The sequence below is a fragment of the Hypanus sabinus genome (genome assembly GCF_030144855.1).
Source record: "Hypanus sabinus isolate sHypSab1 chromosome 31 unlocalized genomic scaffold, sHypSab1.hap1 SUPER_31_unloc_4, whole genome shotgun sequence".
In the NCBI taxonomy this organism is placed as follows: Eukaryota; Metazoa; Chordata; class Chondrichthyes; order Myliobatiformes; family Dasyatidae; genus Hypanus; species Hypanus sabinus.
In genome coordinates this window covers 172265-190000 of record NW_026778956.1, presented here as the reverse complement: position 1 = coordinate 190000, position 17736 = coordinate 172265, and the positions used below count along the sequence as shown (strand labels likewise).

At 56.1% G+C, this 17736-nt stretch overlaps 1 protein-coding gene across 1 annotated transcript in view; it reads right to left on the bottom strand.

Moving 5' to 3' along the window:
* The window catches only part of LOC132385565 (trypsin inhibitor ClTI-1-like), a 23598-nt gene extending 8215 nt beyond the window's left edge, over positions 1-15383 (bottom strand). The window contains exon 1 of the mRNA XM_059957731.1: positions 15169-15383. Within this exon, the coding sequence (XP_059813714.1) occupies positions 15169-15190 (22 nt within the window). The 5' untranslated portion in view covers positions 15191-15383. The remainder of the gene's footprint in view (positions 1-15168) is intronic.
* Positions 15384-17736: the final 2353 nt, after the last annotated feature.

The following is a 17736-nucleotide window of genomic DNA, read 5'->3' as shown; positions in this document are numbered from 1 at the left end:
GAGTAATCAGCGGTACAATCTGGTCAATTAAAGATGTTATAGATTAAAGACCTGTACATCGAAGTGAAATGTGTCGTTTTTGTGTCGAGGAATGAGTACAGCGTACAACCTGAAATTCTTACTCTTCACAAGCACCCACCAAACAGAGAAATAAACAAGGAACAAACGACAAAAGATGTTCAAACCCCAAAGCGGATGGACTGGAAGAAGTCGCCTGGGTCTGGCACCGTCCATTTAACCTGCCTACTCCCATCGACCACAGCCCTCCGTACCCCTCCCATCCACGTACCCATCCCAAACTTCTCCTAGAGTTTGAATTTGAGCTCACACGCACCACGTGCACAGGAATCTCGTCCCACAACGTGCTGTGCAGTACAGCTTTAGAAGTTGGGAAGCCCCTCACAGGGCTCAAGGAGAAGTGAAAAGTTTTGTCATTTCAAAACATCAATGTAACTCAAAAGAAGACCCGGGCTCCGGGACAAGAGTCTAACTTCGTGTTTAATTTAAACGAGGCGCGCATGCGTGGAATTCACCCATTTTCACACATCACCCATCATGAATGAGTTAAATCAACAAGAATGCTTAATCAAACAGTACAACCAGAATATGACTCTGAAACGTTACAAAGCTCTGACGAGGCTTCACTCGGAGAAACGGCAGCAGTTCTGGGCCGCTCGTCTTCAAAAGGACGTGCTGACACCGGAGAGGGTTCAAAGGAAGTTCACAAAAATGGTTCCAGGATTGACTGGCTTGTCACATGAGGAGTGTTTGATGGCTCCGGGCCGGTACTCGCTGGAGTTCAGAAGAACGAGGGGAGACCTCACTGAAACCGATCGAATGGTCCTGCTGAATGGTTTCAGCCCGAAACGTCGCCCGTACCATTTTTCTGCGTGTTAACAGATAGAGTGGATGTGGAGAGGATGTTTCCTATAGTGGGGGAGTCTAGGACCAGAGGACACAGATAGAGTGGATGCGGAGAGGATGTTTCCTATAGTGGGGGAGTCTAGGACCAGAGGACACTGATAGTGTTGATGTGGAGAGGATGTTTCCTATAGTGGGGGAGTCTAGGACCAGAGGACACAGATAGAGTGGATGTGGAAGGGATGTTTCCTATAGTGGGGGAGTCTTGGACCAGAGGACACAGATAGAGAGGATGTGGAGAGGATATTTCCCGTGGTGGGGGAGTCTAGGACCAGAGGACACAGATAGAGTGGCTGTGGAGAGGATGTTTCCTATAGTGGGGGAGTCTAGGACCAGAGGACACGGATAGAGTGGATGTGGAGAGGATGTTTCCTGTAGTGGGGGAGACTAGGACCAGAGGACACAGATAGAGTGGATGCGGAGAGGATGTTTCCTATAGTGGGGGAGTCTAGGACCAGAGGACACAGATAGAGTGGATGTGGAGAGGATGTTTCCTATAGTGGGGGAGTCTAGGACCAGAGGACACTGATAGTGTTGATGTGGAGAGGATGTTTCCTATAGTGGGGGAGTCTAGGACCAGAGGACACAGATAGAGAGGATGTGGAGAGGATATTTCCCGTGGTGGGGGAGTCTAGGACCAGAGGACACAGATAGAGTGGCTGTGGAGAGGATGTTTCCTATAGTCGGGGAGTCTAGGACCAGAGGACACAGATAGAGTGGATGTGGAGAGGATGTTTCCTATAGTGGGAGAGTCTAAGAGCAGAATTGAGGGGCGTCATTTTAGGACGGAGATGCGGAGGAATTTCTTTGGCCAGAGAGCGGTGAATCTGTGGAATTCTTTGCCACAGGCAGCTATGGAGGCCAGATCTTTATGTATATTTCAGGCAGAGGCTGATAGATTCTCGATTGATCAGGGCATGAAGGGAAATGGGGAGAAGGCAGCAGTTTGGGGCTGAGAGGAAAATTAGATCAGCCATGATGAAATAGAGGGGTAGACTCGATGGGCCAAATGGCCTGAATCTGCTCCTGTATCTTATGGTCTTAATGGTAATAACATCCTAGTGACCAGGTTAAGAAGCTGGCAACTCCGCAACTCAGAAAAGGCTGGTCTCCCGCATTGCAGGCCGGTGGATAATCGTGTTGACGGGAGAGCAGGCTGTGACGCTGACTGATTATTCATTCCTCTAGATTAGAATATGCCAGATCCTCCAGGACTTTGTGCGTGCTGTGGGAAATGACTGTGATTACTCCCCCCTCCTCGCCCTTCTCTCACCCTCTCCGTTCCCCATTTTGGCTCCCGTCCACCCGAAGAATGTGTCGTTCAAGATTTCCAACAGTTGCAGAATCTCTTGTCCTCCTGTGCCTGGTCAGACGTTATCCAGGACACGATGTCTCTCATCGGCCGGCTGCCAGTTACAGTCTGTCCTCTCACACTCCCCCTCCTCCGTCAGCTCTGTCCCTGCGTCTGACCTCCTTCCCACAGGCAATTCTCCCGTCTGCACCACCCCCCCAGAGAAAATATACATCCCTCTTGCAGAGTGACCCCTCCTCCCCAGCTCTCTACCCCTCCATCCTCACCCACTCCCCCTCCTCCCCAGCTCTCTACCCCTCCATCCTCACCCACCCCTCCTCTCCAGCTCTCTACCACTCCATCCTCACCCACCCCCCCTCCTCCCCAGCTCTCTACCCCTCCATCCTCACCCACCCCTCCTCTCCAGCTCTCTACCCCTCCATCCTCACCCACCCCCCCTCCTCCCCAGCTCTCTACCCCTCCATCCTCACCCACTCCCCCTCCTCCCCAGCTCTCTACCCCTCCATCCTCACCCACCCTCCTCTCCAGCTCTCCACCCCTCCATCCTCACCCACCCCTCCTCTCCAGCTCTCTACCCCTCCATCCTCACCCACCCCTCCTCTCCAGCTCTCCACCCCTCCATCCTCACCCACCCCTCCTCTCCAGCTCTCTACCCCTCCATCCTCACCCACCCCCCCTCCTCCCCAGCTCTCTACCCCTCCATCCTCACCCACCCCTCCTCTCCAGCTCTCCACCCCTCCATCCTCACCCACCCCTCCTCTCCAGCTCTCCACCCCTCCATCCTCACCCACCCCTCCTCTCCAGCTCTCCACCCCTCCATCCTCACCCACCCCTCCTCTCCAGCTCTCCACCCCTCCATCCTCACCCACCCCTCCTCTCCAGCTCTCCACCCCTCCATCCTCACCCACCCCTCCTCTCCAGCTCTCCACCCCTCCATCCTCACCCACCCCTCCTCTCCAGCTCTCCACCCCTCCATCCTCACCCACCCCTCCTCTCCAGCTCTCCACCCCTCCATCCTCACCCACCCCTCCTCTCCAGCTCTCTACCCCTCCATCCTCACCCACCCTCCTCCCCAGCTCTCCACCCCTCCATCCTCACCCACCCCTCCTCTCCAGCTCTCCACCCCTCCATCCTCACCCACCCCTCCTCTCCAGCTCTCCACCCCTCCATCCTCACCCACCCTCCTCCCCAGCTCTCTACCCCTCCATCCTCACCCACCCCTCCTCTCCAGCTCTCTACCCCTCCATCCTCACCCACCCCTCCTCTCCAGCTCTCTACCCCTCCATCCTCACCCACCCCTCCTCTCCAGCTCTCTACCCCTCCATCCTCACCCACCCCTCCTCTCCAGCTCTCCACCCCTCCATCCTCACCCACCCCTCCTCTCCAGCTCTCCACCCCTCCATCCTCACCCACCCCTCCTCTCCAGCTCTCTACCCCTCCATCCTCACCCACCCCTCCTCTCCAGCTCTCTACCCCTCCATCCTCACCCACCCCTCCTCTCCAGCTCTCCACCCCTCCATCCTCACCCACCCCTCCTCTCCAGCTCTCCACCCCTCCATCCTCACCCACCCCTCCTCTCCAGCTCTCCACCCCTCCATCCTCACCCACCCCTCCTCTCCAGCTCTCCACCCCTCCTCTCCAGCTCTCCACCCCTCCATCCTTACCCACCCCTCCTCTCCAGCTCTCTACCACTCCATCCTCACCCACCCCTCCTCTCCAGCTCTCCACCCCTCCATCCTCACCCACCCCTCCTCTCCCCCTCCTCTCCAGCTCTCTACCCCTCCATCCTCACCCACCCCTCCTCTCCAGCTCTCTACCCCTCCATCCTCACCCACCCCTCCTCTCCAGCTCTCCACCCCTCCATCCTCACCCACCCCTCCTCTCCCCCTCCTCTCCAGCTCTCCACCCCTCCATCCTTACCCACCCTCCTCCCCAGCTCTCTACCCTCCATCCTCACCCACCCCTCCTCTCCAGCTCTCCACCCCTCCATCCTCACCCACCCCTCCTCTCCAGCTCTCTACCACTCCATCCTCACCCACCCCTCCTCTCCAGCTCTCCACCCCTCCATCCTCACCCACCCCTCCTCTCCCCCTCCTCTCCAGCTCTCTACCCCTCCATCCTCACCCACCCCTCCTCTCCAGCTCTCTACCCCTCCATCCTCACCCACCCCTCCTCTGCAGCTCTCTACCCCTCCATCCTCACCCACCCCTACTCTCCTCTCCCATCACTCTCTCCGCATTCCAACCCACCTCCCCTTCCCTTCCCCCTCCCCCTCTCTCCCTCTCTCACTAATGATCCCTCCATCTCTCCCTTCCCACCTCATCTCCCACTCTCTTTCTGTCTCTCTCTCTCTCTCCCCCTTTCTTTTTTCCCTAACCTACCCCACTTTCTCACTCTCCCCCTTCCCCCTCCCTCTCTCTTTCTGTCTCTCCCGCTCTCGCTCCTTCTCTCTCCCTCTCTCTTTCTCTCTTCCCATAAGACCATAAGACATGGGAGCAGAATTAGGCCATTCAGCCCATCGAGTTGACTCCGCCATTCCATCATGGCTGATCCTGGACCCCACTCAACCCTGTACATCTGCCTTCTCGCCTTATCCTTTGATGCCCTGACCGATCCGAAAACTATCAGCTTCGGCCTTAAATATACCCACGGACTTGGCCTCCACCTCAGTCCGTGGCAGAGCATCCCACAGATCCACTGCTCTCTGGCTAAAACAATTCCTCCTCACCTCTGGTTTAAAGGGTCACCCCTCAATGGCTGTGCCCTCTAGTCCTGGAAACCCCCACCACAGGAAACATCCTCTCCACATCCACCCTGTCGAGTCCTTTCAACATTCAGTCGGTTTCAGTGAGATTCCCCTCTCCGCATTCTTCTAAATTCCAGTGAGTACTGGCCCAAAGTTGCCAAATGCTCCTCGTACGTTAACCCCTTCATTCCTGGAACCATCCCTTGTGAACCTCCTCTGGACTCTCTCCAATGACAACACATCCTTTCTGAGACACGGGGCCCAGAACTGTTGACAATACTCCCAGTGCAACCTGACTGGTGTCTGATAAAGGCTCAGCATTATCTCCCCTTTATATTCCCCTTGAAACAAATCCCAAAATTGCTTTTGCCTTCTTTACCACAGACTCAACCTGTAAATTAACCTTCTGGGAGTCTTGCACAAGATCTCCTAAGTCTCTCCGCACCTCTGATGTTTGAACCTTCTCCCTATTTATTTAACAGTCTACACTGTTGTTCCTTTTACCAAAATGCATTATCGCACATTTCCCAACAACGTATTCCATCTGCCACTTTTTGCCCCTTCTTCCATTTTGCCCCAGTCCTGCTGCAATCACATTGCTTCCTCAGCACCACCCACCCGTCCACCAATCTTCATACTATCCACAAACTTTGCCACAAAGCCATCAATTCCATTAATTTCCTCGCTCTACCACTCTCTCTCTTTCTCCCCCTGTCTCTCCCCCTCGTTGCCCCTCAGTACCTCAACTGATGAAGGCTAGCCGGCTGTGTGGCTTCCTGTCTGTGCAACTCCCCTTCAGGGTCACCCAGATCCCCCTTGCTCGAGCTCAGTGATGGGGTGGGGGGTGTTTGTTGGGGAAGGCCCCCCCCCACTGTGCTGATGGAGGGGGAATTCTTGAATTTTGACCCAGTGACAGTGAAGGATCGCATCAGGACAGTGCGAGACAGGGAGGGGAGCGTGTGGGTGGCAGTGCCCGCTGCCCTCTGCGGGAGAAATGGGGGGGGAGGGATAGGGAGGGGCTGATGGAGTAGCCTCAGCCAGTAACCACAGCGACACACACGAAATGCTGGAGGAACTCGGCAAGTCAGGCAGCATCAGCGCAGGGAAGTAAATAGTCGATGTTTCGGGCCAAGAACCTTCATCAGAACCGAGGAGGATGCCAGGATGAAAAGGAGGGAGGAGGGGAAGGAGGACAAGCTGGCAGGTGATAGGTGAGACCAGGTGAGGGGGAAGGTGGGTGGGTGGGGGAGAGGGGGGATGGAGTGAGACACTGGGAGGTGATAGGTGAGACCAGGTGAGGGGGAAGGTGGGTGGGTGGGGGAGAGGGGGATGAAGTGAGACACTGGGAGGTGATGGGTGAGACCAAGGTGAGGGGGAAGGTGGGGTGGGTGGGGGAGAGGGGGGATGAAGTGAGACATTGGGAGGTGACAGGTGAGACCAGGTGAGGGGGAGGGTGGGTGGGGGAGAGGGGGGATGAAGTGAGACACTGGGAGGTGATGGGTGAGACCAGGTGAGGGGGAAGGTGGGTGGGTTGGGGAGAGGGGGGATGGAGTGAGACACTGGGAGGTGATGGGTGAGACCAGGAGACGGGGAGGGTGGGTGGGGGAGAGGGGGGATGAAGTGAGACACTGGGAGGTGATGGGTGAGACCGGGTGAGGGGGAAGGTGGGTGGGTGGGGGAGAGGGGGATGAAGTGAGACACTGGGAGGTGATAGGTGAGACCAGGTGAGGGGGAAGGTGGGTGGGTGGGAGAGGGGGATGAAGTGAGACACTGGGAGGTGATAGGTGCGACCAGGTGAGGGGGAAGGTGGGTGGGTGGGGGGAGGGGGATGAAGTGAGACACTGGGAGGTGATAGGTGAGACCAGGTGAGGGGAAGGTGGGTGGGGTGGGGGAGAGGGGGGATGAAGTGAGACACTGGGAGGTGATAGGTGAGACCAGGTGAGGGGGAAGGTGGGTGAGTGGGGGAGAGGGGGGATGAAGTGAGACACTGGGAGGTGATGGGTGAGACCAGGTGAGGGGGAAGGTGGGTGGGTGGGGGAGGGGGGGATGAAGTGAGACACTTGGAGATGATGGGTGAGAACAGGTGAGGGGGAAGGTGGGTGGGTGGGGGAGAGGGGGGATGAAGTGAGACACTGGGAGGTGATGGGTGAGACCAGGTGAGGGGGAAGGTGGGTGGATGGGGGAGGGGGGGATGAAGTGAGACACTGGGAGTGATAGGTGAGACCAGGTGAGGGGGAAGGTGGGTGGGGGAGAGGGGGGATGAAGTGAGACACTGGGAGGTGATGGGTGAGACCAGGTGAGGGGAAGGTGGGTGGATGGGGGAGGGGGGGATGAAGTGAGACACTGGGAGTGATAGGTGAGACCAGGTGAGGGGGAAGGTGGGTGGGGGAGAGGGGGGATGAAGTGAGACACTGGGAGGTGATGGGTGAGACCAGGTGAGGGGGAAAGTGGGGTGAGTGGGGGAGGGGGATGAAGTGAGACACTGGGAGGTGATAGGTGAGACCAGGTGAGGGGGAAGGTGGGTGGGTGGGGGGGAGTGGGGATGAAGTGAGACACTGGGAGATGATAGGTGAGACCAGGTGAGGGGGAAGGTGGGTGGGTGGGGGAGGGGGGTTGAAGTGAGACACTGGGAGGTGATAGGTGAGACCAGGTGAGGGGGAAGGTGGGTGGGTGGGGGAGTGGGGGATGAAGTGAGACACTGGGAGGTGATTGGTGAGACCAGGTGAGGGGGAAGGTGGGTGGGTTGGGGAGAGGGGGGGATGAAGTGAGACACTGAGAGGTGAAATGTGAGACCAGGTGAGGGGGAAGGTGGGTGGGTGGGGGGAGTGGGGGATGAAGTGAGACACTGGAGGTGATTGGTGAGAACAGGTGAGGGGGAAGGTGGGTGGGTGGGGGAGAGGGGGGATGAAGTGAGACACTGGAGGTGATTGGTGAGAACAGGTGAGGGGAATGTGGGTGGGTGGGGGAGAGGGGGGATGAAGTGAGACACTGGGAGGTAATAGGTGAGACCAGGTGAGGGGGGAGGTGGGTGGGTGGGGAATTGGGATGAAGTGAGACACTGGGAGGTAATAGGTGAGACCAGGTGAGGGGGAAGGTGGGTGGGTGGGGGAGAGGGGGGATGAAGTGAGACACTGGGAGGTGATGGGTGAGACCAGGTGAGGGGGAAGGTGGGTGGGTGGGGGAGAGGGGGGGATGAAGTGAGTCACTGGGAGGTGATAGGTGAGACCAGGTGAGGGGGAAGGTGGGTGGGTGGGGGAGAGGGGGGGATGAAGTGAGACACTGGGAGGTGATGGGTGAGACCAGGTGAGGGGGAAGGTGGGTGGGTGGGGGAGAGGGGGGGATGAAGTGAGACACTGAGAGGTGAAAGGTGAGACCAGGTGAGGGGGAAGGTGGGTGGGTGGGGGAGAGGGGGGGATGAAGTGAGACACTGAGAGGTGAAGGTGAGACCAGGTGAGGGGGAAGGTGGGTGGGTGGGGGGAGAGGGGGGATGAAGTGAGACACTGGGACGTGATGGGTGAGACCAGGTGAGGGGGAAGGTGGGTGGGTGGGGGGAGAGTGGGAATGAAGTGAGACAGTGGGAGGTGATGGGTGAGACCGGGTGAGGGGGAAGGTGGGTGGGGGAGAGGGTGTAATGAAGTGAGACACTGGGAGGTGATGGGTGAGACCAGGTGAGGGGGAAGGTGGGTGGGTGGGGGAGGGAGGGATGAAGTGAGACAGTGGGAGGTGATGGGTGAGACCGGGTGAGGGGGAAGGTGGGTGGGGGAGAGGGTGTGATGAAGTGAGACACTGGGAGGTGATGGGTGAGACCAGGTGAGGGGGAAGGTGGGTGGGTGGGGGAGGGAGGGATGAAGTGAGACACTGGGAGGTGATGGGTGAGATCAGTTGAGAGGGAAGGTGGGTGGGTGGGGGAGAACAGTGCAGGCCTTTCAGCCCACAAAGTTTAAACCGACTCCAAGATCAATCTGACCCTTCACTCCCAAATACCCCTCCATTTCTCTATCATCCCTCTCCCTACTTAAGGATCTCGTAAGTGTCCCTAATGTATCTGCCTGCACCACCACTCCCGGTAGCATACTCCACACACCCACCACTCTCTTTGTTTAAACCATTATACTTGCCTCCAAGCACCTTAAAATCACGCCCCCTCATATTAGCGATTTCCACCCGGGGGAAAAGTCTCCGTCTGTCCAACTCGATCTATGCCTCTTATTATCTTGTACACCTCTATCAAGTCACCTCTCATCCTCCTTCACTCCAGAGAGAAAAGCCCCAGCTCACTCAACCTCCCCTCACACGACCTGCCCTCTAATTCTCCTCTGCACCATCTCTAAAGATTCCAATCAAATCAAAATCAAGTTTATTTATCATGTCGTACAGATGCAGCTGAATGAAACAGCGTTTCCTCCGGGGCCAAGGTGCAAAACACGTACGGCGCCGTTCAAAATAGCGAGAGAAAAATACATAGTCATGCCAAAAAATAGGCGAGTCTAGTCCCAGACCCTGAGCGGTACGCGCTGCAAATTGACAGGTGCAGTTCCCGACAATCCAGCCTGTAACTCCACCGATTGAACACCGGAGGGCGTCACTGACAGGAGCGGACAGCACCTGCCCCCCACCCCACAAACCGAGCACGGACACCACGCTACTCTGCCCTAGCGACTCCTCACCTCGGCTCGAGGCCAGTCCTTGCTACAACGGAGGCTACACAGCTCCCCCTCACCAAGCAAGGCGCCCTACATCGTCACTGTCCAACAGGGTGTCGCAATCGCAAGGCAGCCGTCCTAGAAAATTCCACGTCCCCTCCCGTAGCGGGGCGACCAGAGCTGACCCCGCGGGGTACTCCGCTGCGGCCTAATCTGCGGCCAGCGGCGCTCGAGTCCCACAAGGGAGCGAATACGGATCCGGGCTTGGCGACATGCAAATGGGAGATCACCGATTACTGGTTCGAAGCTGACGGTGGTTATGAGAATATTGTTATTCAGTGACTTATTGAGGCCGTCTTACAGGGACATTCAGGATCTCAAAGTCAGGCAGTATCCAGCAAAAGGATGTGATGTGGCAGACCCGTCTCAGAACTTCACTCATACACCTGATCCTTGCCATGAAGGCGGATGGACTCTTTCCACTTCTCGGCCTTCTTCTGCTTGGTGGAGTATCAATTCTCATTCCATAGTTGTGGAATAAATTAGCCTTGGAAGAGTTGGTGGAGTGTGGGGGGGGGGTGTGGAAGTCATTTTAGACCTGTGTGTTAAATCGGAGTTTAACGGTTAGCTTTATTTGCCAATGTTCGACGAGACACACAGTGAAATGCGTCGGGGATGTTGAAGGCTCGAGACCCCCTCTACTGGGGCCGGAGGGCTGTGCCAGCGACCGGCCGGTCAGGGCTTCATTTCCGACACTGCCCGTGACGAGTTGGTACATTTGTACAGAAGTTAGCCCAGTAAGGAGCTGGCAGCGGTTAGGGCTGATGCGTTACCGATCGGGGTTCGATTCCCACCGCTGTCTGTGAGGAGTTTGTACGGTCCCTCCCCATGACCGCGTGGGTTTCCTCCGGGTGCTCCGGTTTCCTCCCGCAGTCCAGGCTTGTACGGATTAGAGTTGCGGGCATGCTACGGGGCTGCGGGCCAAAGGAGTCCTGGAGTTGGAGGACTGTGTTTGTGTGGGTGGGAGGGAGGGAGGGACGGGGGGCTCGTTTTGCCCCCAAAGCACTCCGATGAGTGACTAGGACGGCTCAGCTCATCGTTGTGCGTGTTGCTTTGGATCTCCGACAGCTGCAGATTTTCTCGTGTTTGCAATAACGTTAGTGCGGCTAGTTAGGACGGACTTGCCTGTAGCTCTGGCTGTTCTGGGGTGGTTCAGTAGTTACTTGGGAATGGTATCTACATTGAGGCGTGATCTGCTCCATTAACTGACTTTCCACATTCCCCCCTTTCTCTCTCTGACTCTCCCTCTCTCTCTCTCTCTGCCTCTCTCTCTCTCTCCCCGCTCTCTCTCCCTCTCTCAGGTGGATTATTACCAGCAGCGAAGATGGCTCGTACTATGGTGAGGATTTTGGCCCCACTCTGCGCCTGTTCCTTCCCTCTCCTGCCCTCCCCTCTGACCGCATGAAACCCCCTCACAGCTTCTGGGCCGGCGTAGGGTGAGTGGGCTGGGGGCTTTTCTCTTCGGAGCGAAGGAGGGGCGAGGGGTGACCTGCTACAGAGAGAGGTGGGTGCCTGGGGTTCCGGTGTTCCACAACCCCTTCCTGTAATCCACACCCTCTCATCTCACTCTCCCGAATTATGAGTGAGTCCGAGCCTGGCCATCGGGATTTCGGAATGCTCGTAGAACATTGATCAGTATAGCACAGTCCAGGCCCTTCGGCCCACAATGTTGTGCCTGACCTTTTAACCCACTCTAACCAATCCTTCCACAAGGCCCCTCATTTTTCCTTCATCCACGTGCCTACCTAAGATTTTCTTGAACGTCCCTAATGTGTCTGCCTCTACCACCACCCCACTGTATATTAAAAAATATATTACCTCTGACATCCCCCCCACTACGTTCCTCCAATCACCTTAAGATTCTACTCCATCACAGGAGCCATTTTCACCCCGGGGAAAAAGTCTTTCGCAGTCCAATCGACCTATGTGGAATGGATGGCGAAGAAAGCTTTTGGTATGCTGGCCTTTATAAATCAGAGCACTGACGAGAGGAGTTGGGACGTAATGTTAAAATTGTACAAGGCATTGGTGAGGCCAAATTTGGAATATTGTGTACAGTTCTGGTCACCGAATTATAGGAAAGATGTCAACAAAATAGAGAGAGTTCAGAGGAGATTTACTAGAATGTTACCTGGGTTTCAGCACCTAAGTTACAGAGAAAGGTTGAACAAGTTAGGTCTTTATTCTTTGGAGCGTAGAAGGTTGAGGGGGGATTTGATAGAGGTATTTAAAATTATGAGGGGGATAGATAGAGTTGACGTGGATAGGGTTTTTCCATTGAGAGTAGGGGAATTCAAACAAGAGGACATGAGTTGAGAGTTAAGGGGCAAAAGTTTAAGGGTAAAACGAGGGGGAATTTCTTCACTCAGAGAGTGGTAGCTGTGTGGAATGAGCTTCCAGTAGAAGTGGTAGAGGCAGGTTTGATATTGTTATTTAAAGTAAAGTTGGATAGGTATATGGACAGGAACGGAATGGAGGGTTATGGGCTGAGTGCAGGTCGGTGGGACTAGGTGAGAGTAAGCGTTCGGCACGGACTAGAAGGGCCGAGATGGCCTGTTTCCGTGCTGTAATCGTTATATGGTTATATGGGCCAGTGGGACTAGGTGAGAGTAAGCGTTCGGCACGGACTAGAAGGGCCGAGTTGGCCTGTTTCCGTGCTGTAATTGTTATATGGGTATATGGGCCAGTGGGACTAGGTGAGAGTAAGCGTTCGGCACGGACTAGAAGGGCCGAGTTGGCCTGTTTCCGTGCTGTAATTGTTATATGGGCCAGTGGGACTAGGTGAGAGTAAGCGTTCAGCATGGACTAGAAGGGCCGAGATGGCCTGTTTCTGTTCTGTAATCGTGATATGGTTATATGGGTCAGTGGGACTAGGTGAGAGTAAGCGTTCGACACGGACTAGAAGGGCCGAGATGGCCTGTTTCCGTGCTGTAATCGTGATATGGTTATATGGGTCAGTGGGACTAGGTGAGAGTAAGCGTTCGGCACGGACTAGAAGGTCCGAGATGGCCTGTTTCCGTGCTGTAATCGTTATATGGTTATATGGGTCAGTGGGACTAGGTGAGAGTAAGCGTTCGGCACGGACTAGAAGGGCCGAGATGGCCTGTTTCCATTCTGTAATCGTTATATGGTTATATGGGTCAGTGGGACTAGGTGAGAGTAAGCGTTGGGCACGGACTAGAAGGGCCGAGATGGCCTGTTTCCGTTCTGTAATTGTTATATGGGTCAGTGGGACTAGGTGAGAGTAAGCGTTGGGCACGGACTAGAAGGGCTGAGATGGCCTGTTTCCGTTCTGTAATTGTTATATGGGTCAGTGGGACTAGGTGAGAGTAAGCGTTGGGCACGGACTAGAAGGGCCGAGATGGCCTGTTTCCGTTCTGTAATTGTTATATGGGTCAGTGGGACTAGGTGAGAGTAAGCGTTGGGCACGGACTAGAAGGGCCGAGATGGCCTGTTTCCGTTCTGTAATCGTGATATGGTTATATGGGTCGGTGGGACTAGGTGAGAGTAAGCGTTCGGCACGGACTAGAAGGGCTGAGATGGCCTGCTTCCGTGCTGTAATTGTTATATGGTTATATGATCCTTATCAGCATGTACGCCTCTGTCAAGCCACCTCTACGTCGTCTCGAGCCAGTTACGAGGTGATTAGTAACTGGTGCCAGAACATTCTGTATTTCAGAACCGCTGCGGTGACATCCTCAGCTTCCCCGTGTGCCCGCTGGAGATCCCGAAGCTCTGCACTCCGCAAGGCCCGAGTTACGGGTACCGCTGCGTTCTCTGTCTCCTGAGCTGGTGAGTGACAATGGCAGAGGCAGGTCCGCGGGCTGGGGAGCTCAGGCCGGGGGGGGGCAGAGAGGTGCATTTCCGCCAGGCGAGGAGTGAGAATCGCACAGCTGGGCAGGGTCGCAAAGAAAGATTTTGGCGCACTGGCCTTTACAAGTCAGTGTATTGAGCACAGGAGAGGGGATGTTGTGTTGAAGTTGTACTAGGTGAGGCCTCATTTGGAGTATTGTGGGCATTTTTGGTCACAGACCGACAGGAGAGATGTACACTGCAATGGCCTTAGAGTGCTCCTGCGCCTTATGGCAAGGTGAAAGGGAGGACTCCACATGCGACCAGGTGCAATGAAAAACAAGCTTGCAGAGGCGTCACAGGCGCAGAGCCGCGGATAACGGCCTTCAGATGAAGGGACTCGCGGGGTCCCACCGCAGTGCGAAGTGGTCACGGCGCGGCTGTACTGAGGGAGTGACGAGGACGGTGGGCGCCGTTTGGAGTCAAAGACAAGCGCAGTGCAGAAGCAGGACCTTTGGCCTGTCTAGTCCGTGCTGGGCCCACTTGAGCTGCCTGCTCCCGTTGACCCGCACCGGGTCCACAGCCCTCCGTGCCCCTCCCATCCACGTCGCTGTCCAAAACTTCTCTTCAATGCTGGAGTCGAGCCCACAGGCACCACTTGCGCGGGCAGCTCGATCCACACTCTCACCACCCTCCGAGTGAAGGAGTTTCCCCTCGTGTTCACCTTTCACCCTTAACCCATGACCCACCCAACCTCAGTGGAAAAAGCCTGCTTGCATTTACCCTCTCAATATTTTACATTCGAAGGAGTAGGTTCTGACCTATTCAATCTTTCCCTGTAACATCCTTTAAATGTTCTCCGTACTCTTTCAAACTTGTTTACATCTTTCCTGTGGGTGGGTGAACAAAACTGCACACAATACTCCAAACGAGGATTCAGCAACGTGTTGTACAACTTCGACGTAACATCCCAGCTCCTGCGCTCAGTACGTGGATGTACGAAGGTGCCCGAGGTTCTCGTTACGACCCTATCTAGCTGTGACGCACTTGAAACCCCGCTGGTTTCCTCGGCTGCGTGAGTCGAGGGCAGACACTCTCCGGTCCCGCCAAGCCCATGAGATTGAGGTGGCCCGTCCCACTCCAAAGCCCGGTTTGTGTGGGTGCCACCCTGTTCCAAATTAGTTCCACAAAACGACAGACAGCACTCTGCGTACGATTAAGGGACTTATCTTTATGAATCTAAGCTAAAGGGTAAGCAAGGACAAACAAATCAGAAAGCCCAGTTATAATTAAACAGCCCAATGCTGTTGGAGCTCACCACCCTCCGTCAATCTCGGCACCCGGCTCCATCGAATCACGGTCCCGCTCCGGGCCGGATCCTGGGACCGGTTCTCCCCAGAGCCTTCCCTCTGCATCTCCCCCCCGAACACACAAAAAAAACCCCAAGACCAGCCTTAGTGTCCGTCACAGAAGCTCTGCCCCCCCCCCCCCCAGCGTTCTCTCAAACCTTCTCCCAGTTGGATGGCACACATTCCTGCAGCACAGCATTAAAAATGTGAGCCAGGGAGTCACCCACTTTAAGGGATTGTGGACCTGTATTCCCAGATCCCCCTGTTCTACCACACTCCTCAGTGCCCGGCCGTTCACCGTGTAAGACCCACCCTGGCTGGGCCTGCCGACGTGCAAATACTCACACTTGTCTGTATTAAATTCCATCCGCCATTTTCCAGCCCGTTTTCCCAGCTGCTCCAGGGCCTGCTGTAAGGCAAAGTACTTATCCTCGCTCCCAGCTTCACCCTCCAGTCCACAAATTTACTGATCCAGTTAACCACGTTGTCATCCGGGTCTCTTTACGACCCCATCCACCTATAATGGCGGATGGACTCTTCGCAGTCTGCCCCTTTGTCGCCCTTGCGCCGTACTGCCCGCCCGCACGGCGCTTTCTCTGCAACCGCGCCGCTTCAATCTCCACCCCTTTTCTGTAGCACGACCTCGGAATGATCTGTCGGGGAGGGGCACGCAGCTCAAAGCTGCTCACTGTGTCTCGGAGCGGTCGACAGTAAAATGCACCAGGTTTGATCCTTCAACAGGTTGAAGCGGACCGACCCTTTACCGCTGCTCTCCCGGGCCTGCCGGCGACTCTAGACCTGGCGGCATGCCGTAAACGCCGCGTCCCTCGATGGAGCGTCATCGAAGAGATGAAAATGAAAGTCAAAGTTAAATTTATTATCAAAAATACCATGTTCTAGATTGAGAGTCGTGAGCCCTGCAGGCCGCCGAGGTTTGCTGTAGAGCGTCGGGCTTTTAGATCTCTCAAGCTCCCACAGTTACTCATTCTTGTCTTAACTAGAGTCATTAATCCCTTATACTTTCTGTTTAATCTTGTCAAGTTAATTGTGACTGTCACGGGTTTTCCTGTGTGCCTTGAATACTTAAAGTGGACTCCTGATTAGTGCTTATCGTGGGCTCCTTGCTTTGAGAATGATCGTCTCACAGCGTCGCTCGGTTGTGGCACCGACGTTCCGTTGGAATTGCTGTGTATAAACTCTCGTTTCTGCCCCCCCCCCATCGTTCCTCACACCTGGGTTCAGCCATCGCCAGCGCTCACCGTGACACTTGAGGGGTTAATTTTACCGCAGACCTTTACAAGAAAATAGAGAGATACAATAGAACTCACCAATAAACGACCAGCGTGCAAAAGAGACGAAGTGTGCAAATAAAAGAAAAACTGAGGACACGAGTTCTGAAAGGTTCTTGAGAAAGAGTCTATAGGTGTGCATAAAGTTTGAAGGGTCGGTTTTGTTGACCGTATACATTTGGCTGGGTTGAGTTGTCTCTGATCTTGGCAATTTACACGCAAACATTTTGTTCCCAAGCGAGGAGACATTGTCAGTGTGCGCGCTGAATGCTTGGCCCTTCAATACTTATCATTCAGCTGTTTGGGCGCCATTACAGAAACTCAGTTGCGATGTGAGGAGGAGGTGACATGGCTGATGTCTCTGAAGTGACGGGCCAGGCTGCTCCGAGTTCGGCTGGGCACAAGCCAACAGCCACGTTGAGGAGCTGACTCTGCAGAGCAAACAAACCAAGCTAATGGACCAGAGCAATCTGCTCCACGAAACCCAGCGTGGGGACTGTGGCAAATATTACGTCGGCCAAGCCAGGAGGAAACGTTTCACTAGGAGCCGTGAAGTGACGTGACCGACTCTCCCTGGTCTCGACCGAGAGGGGCACGGATTCGACTGGGTATCAGCGAAAACCATGGCACGAACCAACACCTGGCATGCAGGAGCGTGCCACAAAGCAGACGTGAAGACCTCGGCCCCGCTTATGAGCCGATGCGGGCACAGTTCCAGACCCGCAATGCGCAGCGCTCGCCCCGGCAACCAGTCAGCAAGGAGAGCCCCCACCTCCCCGCGTCACAACCGGGTTTCAGCGGGAGTATTCAGAGGACACGCCACGATCAACGGCGCACCCGTTGGCATCTCTCCACGCGGCAAAGAAACTTTTGCAAGCAGCTTGCCGAGCTCGGACAGCGGCTCGACCCTCCCCCCCAGGGACTCGACCCCCCACCAGTGACTCGACCCCGATCACCAGGGACTCGACCCCCCCACCAGCGACTCGACCCCCCACCAGCGACTCGACCACCCACCAGTGACTCGACCCCCCACCAGTGACTCGACCCCTCACCAGCGACTCGACCCCCCACCAGCGACTCGACCCCTCACCAGGGACTCGACCCCCCACCAGCGACTCGACCCCCCACCAGGGACTCGACCCCCCACCAGCGACTCGACCCCCCACCAGTGACTCGACCCCCCACCAATGACTCGACCCCTCACCAGCGACTCGACCCCCCACCAGCGACTCGACCCCCCACCAGGGACTCGACCCCCCACCAGGGACTCGACCCGATCACCAGGGACTCGACCCCCCACCAGCGACTCGACCCCCCACCAGGGACTCGACCCCCCACCAGCGACTCGACCCCCCACCAGTGACTCGACCCCCCACCAATGACTCGACCCCTCACCAGCGACTCGACCCCCCACCAGCGACTCGACCCCCCACCAGGGACTCGACCCCCCACCAGGGACTCGACCCGATCACCAGGGACTCGACCCCTCACCAGTGACTCAACACCAATCACCAGGGACTCGACCCCCCCACCAGCGACTCGACCCCCCACCAGCGACTCGACCCCCCACCAGTGACTCGACCCCGATCACCAGGGACGACCCCCCAACCAGCGACTCGACCCC